A 9614-nucleotide genomic window follows, 5' to 3' on the forward strand; every position below is an offset into this window, starting at 1 on the left:
TCAGTGCAACCTCTCTCACTATATTTATAAATAAGAAAAAAAAACAAAAACAAGCATCAGAAAACCCCAACAAAATAACCCAAGCTCCACAAAACTAATCTCTCAGCCACTGCTTCCCCACCAAGAGAATAACACAGCTCCCAAAAGCAAAATAAAACCTCAGCCTTGAGATTCTTTCGTAATATGAAGCTATCGCCACATTTAGCTTTTTCGTTAGCCAAGATGAATTTGGTAATTGACCAAACAACTCCATTACACTTCTGAGACTGCAATTAACCAGAATCAAGAACATAATTGTCCCCTATTCTTATTTCCGTTAATAAATGTACACCAAAAAAAGCCATACCAAAGCTAGCATTTCAATTTAAAAATCTTTAGTTTAAAAGAAGTATTTTAAGATCTCATAAATGCATAGCAGATTTCTGATATATTCCTTTTACTTTGCTGAAGTTGCAGACATACTCCACAACTCTCAGCATTTCACAGTGAATAAAATCCAACTGCTACCAGCACCGGTTTTTTTCCACGTTCTTTATGAACAAGTTACAGAAGTGGCAGAAACGCCGGTAATGTAAGATAAAACAAGGAGAAGAATCCACAAACAAGCTCATCTATATCACGCTAATCCATGGGTGCATTGTAAAGATAAAACGGTTATTGATATTCAAATCAGTTTTTATTCTTCTTGGTACAGCTGGTGGATTAATTCGCTGCATCATTTGCTGAAGCGTGCAGACAAACTGCACAAGCAAATTTAAAAACAAAACAAAAAAAACAGGAACTTCTCCTCTGTCTCTGTAGAAGATTTGCAATAGCAAATGCAACTTGCCAACATACTGCAGCAAAACCACCAGAAACGTCTACAGACTTTTTTTCAGACACAAAAGAACAGGACAAATGCATTTCCAAATAATGCAAAGCACCAGATCCCCCGTCCTTCGCGGGCATTAGAGGAGGCTTGTACTCAAATGCCGCGATAATCAGATCGGCACTACAGCTAGATATCACTGCTTCCACCATCCATCCCACTCTTTCTACAAAGCCTTCATGAACACAGTAAATATTACACGCCTGGAAAAGCCTAAATGACAAACCCTGAAACTCTCCAGGAAAAGATGACTACGGAAATCCAACAAGACCTGCACAGCCACATCCACCGCTTCCTTCCCTTCTCTTCCTCCCAAAATAATAAATCCAAGCAAGTAAACAGGAGCGGCGGGCAGGCTTAGTGAGGACTGTACCGAGGCACAGCCCGCAGCGCCCATCGCCAGCCGGCTCGGCTGCAGCATTCATTCACCTTGCAGAGCTGGAAGTGCTCGGACTGGAGCGTCTCCTGGATTTCAGTCTCCCGGTTCCCCGCCTGCTGCTGTTGCGCGGCGGACGACGCCGAGGCGACAGCGGAGACCGCTGTCAGGCCGTCCAGCACCTTCCTGATGTTAAATTTCCTCATGGTCTTCGGCGGCGGCGCTCCCCCAGCCTCGCCGCCGCCGCGCTGTCACTGCCGCCCGCCGCGCCGCGCCGCCCACCCCGCAGGCGGCAGACGAGCCCCCGTCGGGGAGGGCGGTGCAGGGGCAGCCCGCGATCAGGGGTGCCGCGCTCTCCGCCGCGGGGCAGCGCTCCTCCTCGCTGCGAGGCAGGCGGCCAGGTGTCAGTCCGGCAGCACAGAGACGCTCCTCATTGGGGCTCGAAGGCTCGGAGACGGAGACTGAAGCCAAGCAAATAGGAGCCGGTCAACCCCACCAGCGCCGCCACCGCCGCCCGCGGCCGCTCCACGCCCCGCCTTCCAGGGAGCACGGCTCGCTCCGGGCCCGGCCGGCCCCGCCCCGGCCGCCCCTCCGCCGCCGGGGGTGTGCGGGCTGCCTCTTCTCTGCACGGAGCCTCCGCGTGCCCCCCACGCAGCCCACCTCACATTCTGGCAGCTGCGGCCACCGCTGTCATCCGTCTCTGCGTGTGCGTGCGTGCGTATGCCTGTCCCCCCCGCCACCGCCGCAGTCTCTCCCCCCTTCGCAAGCGCCCGCCCCGCAGCTCAAGCACCCTCTGCCTCCTCAGAGCTGCGTGTGCCGCCAGCCAGTAACCAGCGGGGCTTCTCCCGGTTGCTGCCAGCAGCTGCTACTGCCACCGCCCGCCCCCGCAACCATCCTCCTCCTCCTGCCGCCGCGGAGGGCACCTCCCCCGCCTCGCGTCGCTCCCCCTTGCCTGACAACGCGGAAGCGCAGCGCCCCGGGGAGGAGCGGTGGTAGCGACGGCGACTACCGCGGCGCCCTTTCTCACAGCATCGGGGAGGCCGCGCATGTGCGCTAAGGGAGCCGGCACCCGGATGTGGGGGTGTTTACCCCCCTCCCGTACCGCGCCGCGCGGAGGCCGGAGCTGTGTGAAGGGTGCGGGTGGGGCGCGGCAAGCGTGGGCACTCCGCCGGCCGTGTGCTGGGTCTTGGCCTCCGGCCAGACGGAAGCGGGAGCAGGTAACAGGTGGCGGCAGCGACTGGAGGCTTCCGTGGGTAGCACAGTCCTTGCCGCTGGCGCGGCGCTGGAGGCGCACGGCCTCTCCTGCGGAGAGAGCCGCGTTTCCCGTGTGGTTACGCGCAGGAAGTCTTCCTAGCGGCTCCGGGGGGGGCGGGGCTGGGGCAGTTGCGCCTCATTCCCCGGCAGCGGCCCGGTCAGCTGGGACCGGGGCAGTGCCGGCAGGTTGTCCTGTGGCGCTTGCTCACGGTGGGGCTGGCGGAGCACGGAGAGCGGCGGGAGTGCTGGGAGCAAGGCGAGAAGTGTTTCCAAACAGCAGTTTCGGTTAATAGAGGGTTATGATCCCCCGTACCCCTCGCTCTGACCACTGTGCTGGTGAGGGCTGCGCATTGCGTGCGTCCCCGGCCTGGCAGCGGGTCGTAGGCACAGCGGCCTGGACCTAGGGGTACTGCGGAGCTAGTCAGCACTGCCGGTCCCCGGCCCTCAGGTCCTAAGGCGAGCCGCGGAGATCACCAAAGTGCTTCCGTTACATTCTCACCGCAGCGAAACTAATTTAAGTAGGTGGCACAGAGTTAAATGTTTCTTTCCACTATGTATCCGTGTATACTGTATTCTGCGTTTATTTTTTCTTTCAGTACTAGTTTGCATTTTTTGATTATCTAGTCAATGGTCAGGTAATAGGTATTACACTTATCTCTGTCGTTGGCATATTGCTGAAGGTAATTATTCTTTGTGACTCTTTCCTGAACTTTCTTTTCAACTATAATGCACTGGAGATCAGTCATCACTTTTGGAGGGAAAGCTTAGAGAGCTGTAATTCAAAACACAGTCTTACCTCTCCAAGCTGTGGCAGGAATACCTTAGTAGTAAAAGCCCACACAGTTAAAATGGCCCTTCTAAGTGGTGCCTGATAGCCAGGCATGTTTTATTAGCACAGTAAATACAATAGTAGACAGAGGGATAAGTGAAAGCAGCACAGCAAAATAGTTGTGATGCAGCCATCATGATCACCTCAAAAGTGAAAGTTCCACACTCTTTTTTGACTAGTAACCCTATGTCAATTTACATCATACTGTCAGCAGATACATGATGTATAAATATTTGAAAGAAATCAAGGCAGTTTACATATTCTTACAAAATTACTGACTCATGATCTTACAGAGCTGCTCCCCTGTGTAACCAATACTGCTGGACACTTCAAGTCATCCTTGCAAAGGTGAAAGAATGCTTCCAGAGGTGGTAAAAATCCTAGAAATAAGACTTGAATAAGGATCAGCATATTTCTGATCTAAGAATAAACTTATTTTTTAAGAGAGAAATGTGTGCATTTTCAGTATGTCTTCAATTATCCATTACATATTTTAGGTAACTTTTAAATTACAGAATTAATGCATAATTTTTCTATCTATTCACACATCCTTATTGTAACACACTAAACAGGGAAGAAAATTTGAGGAAATTGGCCATTCAAACTCTACATTTTTATAGGAACGTTTGGATTTTCTTTTTACATCAGCACCTAAGAGAAGGAGAAACTCACTCGTCATTGCAGCATTGTACCAATACTTGTAAACATTTAGGCAAAGGATGTAAAGCACACCACACTGAGACAACGGCACTTCTCTGCCTTACCCTTTCTAGATGATGCCATTCAACAAATCAATGCTTTCTGGGACTTTAACTTTTCCTGTAAAAAACTAGTGGCAATCTTCCCTCTTAGACATCAGTGGGAATAGTAGTAGGCCTTTCAATTTTATAGTTCAGCAAACATCCCTGTTGTTTCTCGGGATTTGTCTGCTGTATGTCAGAGCTTCTTTGAGGCCTTCAGCACTTGCCCAGTACCACATCCTGTTTACAAATGGGACCAATTCTCCTTACCCTAACTTCATACTGCCTGCTTAGACCATTTTGCCTCGGATGTCTGAAATCTCTTGCCAGTGGTTTATACCCCTGTCCAAAGCCCAAGAGTCTTGCACAGCTGAGGAAGAAGTAATTGGGGAAATGGGGTGTGTAGTGTTGGCCTGCAGTGCAATCACACAGGCCATTAGTTGGTGCATGTTGTAATACAAATGTGTATTATTTTTATATATTTTATAATTGATATTTCCTGGCAGCGGTATCTTCCAACACCACCGTAACTTACTTACAAAATGTATTCACAGGTTCAATTATTCGGTTGTGGGTTGTACACTGCACATATAAAGACAGTTAACTGATGTAAGCACAGATCTAATATTTCCAGTACAGCAATTCAAATTGGAAATACAGGTGCTGTCATCTGTAGGTTTCCCACAAATGGAATTCTGTGGCAGATTGGCTAGGTTTTTACAACTTGCTCCTCTGTCTGGTATCTTCCCAGATGTTGTGGCTATAATTTGAGCAGTCCTTGGCTTGGAGAGGGCTAGGGGGCCTCTCTTGTGTCGTGCCCAGTTGCTGGGCTGTAGCCTCTCCTGGGATTCAATTCCCTTGGAGGTTTTCCCCTTTCTGCCTTCGTCCAAGTGCAAGGCTTGGGTGAAGCTGGTCTGCTAGAACAGGTCCTTCAGCTCTTACTTGGGCAGCATTTGGCTCTTGTTGCTGTGTCTGGGTGAGAACAAGGCCAGTTGCCTGACTTCTTGGCTCGTTTAAATACTGTCCCAAGACAATTAATGCCCTTTAGTAACACAGAGCCCTGGTACCTTGACCTATGGGATGGGGCATATCCAAACATGGCAGGGGGGACACACAGCTCACAGCTGTCACAAAGTTAATTACACGTGGTACTTGTTTATCTGAACCCCAGGAAGTTTACAGGCTTGCACATTCACAGGTGCTTACAATGCTTATCACATATGCTATACGTTAACCTTGGCCTTCTGGACCTCAGGAACTGTCCAGGTTAGCACATTTGCAGATGCTTAGCCCATTGTCTGGGTTAGGGTATATTTGGGGGTTTGACCCTTCAGGACACATGTCAAATTTACTTGGTCACAACTTTACAGATAACTTCAGAGTGTAAACATTGCAGTGCTTAGGGGCTTCCCCACCCCTCTTCTTTATTGTGAGGTAATATACCACCAGCATTAGGATGAAGAAGAATGAGGATGATGGGTAGTTTCACATGATCCAGAATGAGTAAAAACCCACCCAGTAATAATGTATGCTAAGACTGGGTGGACTAATCTCAGAGCACTGGGTAAGTAAGGAATTTATAGGTCCATTCCCTGTGTTTGTCATTAATCTATACATGAGCCCCAAAAGTGTTACCTATTGTAACTGCCAGAGAAGGCAGTGTACTCCAGGCAATTTTACACACAATAATAATTACCCCACTACTCAGCATGGATGAGAAAAAGACCATCAGAAATGACCTGAAGATCTCTGCTTGGCCTTTAGCTCTAAAGCATCTGACAGTCAGTCCATGCTTTGAAGACTAAGGTGCTTAGATTTCCTGAGAACTTCTTAATGGTGCTTAGTCACTCACACTGCCATCGAAATTGAGCCCCAGCCAAACATTTTCTTGCAATAAATACAAAGAAGCTGGAGAATGGTTCTGAACTAATGCTTTTCAGGTTGTTCTGCTCAAACGTATTAGACAGGGCAGTGTAAGCACAGCTCCAAGTGACTTTTGGAAACCTTCCTTGGCTGCTGGGAAACTGGGCAAGCTTCTTAGAATTGGTGCAAAACAAACATCTGTAATTTATTTTTTCTCCCAATAATCTGCATTGGTGGAAAATACCAGTGAGGATTTCCATTTATAGGTGAACCTATTTCTGCAGCTTAATTTGAAGAAGATGTAACCAAGAAGGAAGTGAAGAGCTGGTGAGCTCCTGGAAAAATCCTACGCTAGTACTTACCCTAACCTCAACTGGAGATGAACTGTGTAGTGTTTGTAAATTCCCCCATTTCAGAAACATTGTAATTGACCTTACCTGTATGGATATGATGAGTTCCTGCATCTGGCAGCCTGTGTGGTCTTTGGTAGGCTCACAGATCATGGGCATCTTTTATTAAAGACCTATGGAACAGCATGACTGACACCCCCTGTATGGATGTGAAGCTGTATGGACATCCATAGCAGAGACAGGGCACATTCTACTGCTTCAGAGACCGCACTAAGATTCCTGCATACTCAGCTCAGGCTAGCAAACATACTAACAAGTGCATACATTGGTAGTTGAAGGAATTAAATTGGAAAGGCTCTGTGTCATTGATCTACCCATATAATATAGATAATATGCAAGTGCCCGTGTACCTGTTGTGTGGTGTTGTGCTAGAGCATAGCAAAGGAAAGAGGCATGACTGCCTTGGGAAGAATTTAAGGAATCATTACCAGCTGACTGTTCTACATCTCTGACTGCTGGCTACTACCAGTGGTATGTGACATGAGTAGAACAGCTACAACACACTAGCAAAGGAGAGTACATAGGGCAAAAGGAAAGAATGACAGTGGCACTATGAGTTGGAAACATGGCACTTGTGAAAAAGGTTGTGCACCATCCTCCTTAGTAACTCATACGCTTTTTTGCATTATTAAAAAATAAAATTACGGTTTCACATCCCATGTGCTGCTTTTCTGTTTTTTCAGTTTTACATTAATAGTAGGCATAATCTATAATTAAAACCTGAGAAAGACAGAACAGGTCTTAAACAAGGTAAGGCTTCTATCCATCTAGAAAAATACAGGCAGCTACTTTACTAAATGATAAGTATTTTTTCATATATATTTTATCATACACATTTTACAGTATTTGGTCAAGTATAATAGAAATGCTTATTATTACAGTGCCACTCTTAAGACCCACATAAGCAAGTGAAGCAAATGTGAAATATGATGTCTCCATTAAAAGGCAGCAAAATATTACAAGTGAAATCAACATGAGCTTTGTGGAATAGCCAAATTAAGATGAAGTATGAGTGCACGCCAAGTGAAGAAGGATTTTTGTGGGCTAAATTAATTAAAGCTAAACATGATAGATAAAACTAATTTATCCATTCTTAAAAGAAGTTTACAGTGCTGGATTTAAAAAAATATCTTTCAAATATAGTGATATGTTTATATACAGTATTTTTTATGAAATGTAGCCTTTAGACAGGAGCTTTCATCAGTGACTCATTTTAAGTAACTGCCCACTATAAGAATATAAAAAAGCTCACATATTTTATGACTCCCATTGTAATTACACTGAATTAATTGGAAGGGGATTCCTGTTGTGCAGTAGTTTAACAGTATAGACAAGTACTCATTTGGATTGCAGAAATATTAGGCCTTTGTTAGAGATTGTTACTATTACACTTTTTAAATTAAAAGCAGTGAACTATGTAAACTGCAAGACCAAATATGCAAGCAAGCAAGTGGACAATCCCTTTAATGATGTTGAAGCTAGAATATCCAAAATGCATCTATGCTTCATCTAATTTTAGGCTATTTTTTTTTCAGTACATTTATTTTCAGCATGTTACCATTTTTCTGTGAATGTAAACCCTGTAACACCATTTAAGAAATAATAATATCAGATACATATTTAAATTCTGATTCTAAGTTGTGTGAAAAAAAAATCAGGTTTCTAGACAATTAAAAAACTTCTTATGAGAACAGTATTCTATATGGTTTTAACTTCATTCCAAGCATGGCAAACTGTACCTCCTTCTGCACCTCTCCTCTCCCTCCCGATGAGTGAAACAGGAGATGAAATGCAAGGATAGATGACATTTTCCAAAGAAAATGCGAATGCCCTGCAAGTTGAGAAGAACATAATGATTTGAAATTAACAAGGCAAATCATTGTTTCAGGGAAAGTAAATGGGTAGCAAGGCAAATGGGTAGGAGAAGCCTAGAGTATGCAGTACAGATTCCAATTATTTAACTCAGTAAACCTGACAATTCTCATTTCTGTCATTCTTTACAATTTTTTTAAAGATTCTTTTCCAAGACACTAGTAAGTGAACTTCTTGAGTAGGCTTTAGGACCAACTGGTGACAGCATAAGATTTTTTTGAAGCCCTAATTGAAGCAATTGAACTTTGGCATGTAGTAATTGATTGAATTAAAGCCTAATGGAAATGCTAAGCTTTAATTAGATCAGCTCAGCAAGTGATATAGTGCATGGCATTGTCCTGAACAGAATTTAGACCTATTTCTGGGACTAGGTTCGGCAACTTGATATGTTATCGCAATTCTGAGCTTTGCTTCAGGCAAGGTGTGTAAGGACTCATTAATATCTGCTCCCTGTGAGTCACCATCCTTTTTGTTTTAGCACTCCAGCTAGGGCTGGTTACAGAGCCAGTTAAGAATAGCCAACACTTCTCAAGTACACCTGTATTTTATATTACATTACCATGTAGGTGCTTAGGCCAAAAAGAGTTTCTGAGAAACTGGGGGGGAAAGACTATTGACAAGAGTCTTTAGGCAAGACAGACAGACTAATGGGAGAAAAAGATATTATCTTCATTTTAGCAACCACAAGTTGAGACAAGCAGAAGTAAAGCTGTGCTGGTTTAGCTGTGCAAGTATCTAGTACAATTTGTACTACTCCATACAGCTACACCTAAATTACAGTCTGCAGTGGAAGCTGCTTAATTTGCATTAGATTTGCATTTTCCCCCTCAACTGCAAAGCAAATAGCTTTTCTTTAACAATGTTGAGGTGTGTCTAGAAGTATTATTGAGGCTGCAGGCATAGCCTGAGGGTTTCTTTCCCTGACAGGCTGAGATCTGTTTTCCTCCTTTATCCTGGGCAGCCCCACTCATTTTGTCTTCGCCCTCTATGCACAGGATGGTGCCCCTCTGAAGACTGAGTGGCCCTAACGTACATTGTAAAGTTATTAAGGCAAAAATGGCAGCTAAGGCTTTGAAAAGCACTCCAGCCTAACTAAGAAATTCTAGACTAACTCTGGGCCGTGGAAGTTTCACTGTGAGGACATCTGAGGGTGCTGTGAAGACTGGTGGCTCCCAGGGTCATGAGAGGTTGCCTATGGCGGTCTATCAGAGCAGGGCCTGGCAACCAGGGCTTGACCCACTCCCAGCCGTGAGCAGGCAGCCCTGGGCACCAGAACTTTCTAGGGGATGGTCTGAGGTTTGGATGGGATATGGGTCCATGGCCCAGCAGGGCTGTAGAGAGCTGGAGATAAGTCCTACTGCAGTGCTGCTGGGGCAGGGGCTAAGAGCCATGGGGGCTGACA

The 9614-nt window shown here is 45.6% G+C and overlaps 1 protein-coding gene across 3 annotated transcripts in view; it reads right to left on the reverse strand.

Annotated features, from left to right (window-relative positions):
- Window positions 1–1450, reverse strand: part of STXBP5 (syntaxin binding protein 5) — a 95511-nt gene extending 94061 nt beyond the window's left edge. For all 3 annotated transcript variants that reach the window (XM_054393136.1, XM_054393128.1, XM_054393120.1), the window contains exon 1: window positions 1298–1450. In XM_054393136.1, the coding sequence (XP_054249111.1) occupies window positions 1298–1450 (153 nt within the window). The remainder of the gene's footprint in view (window positions 1–1297) is intronic.
- Between the last annotated feature and the right edge of the window lie 8164 nt (window positions 1451–9614).

Source organism: Indicator indicator, chromosome 2 (genome assembly GCF_027791375.1).
Source record: "Indicator indicator isolate 239-I01 chromosome 2, UM_Iind_1.1, whole genome shotgun sequence".
Classification (NCBI taxonomy): Eukaryota; Metazoa; Chordata; class Aves; order Piciformes; family Indicatoridae; genus Indicator; species Indicator indicator.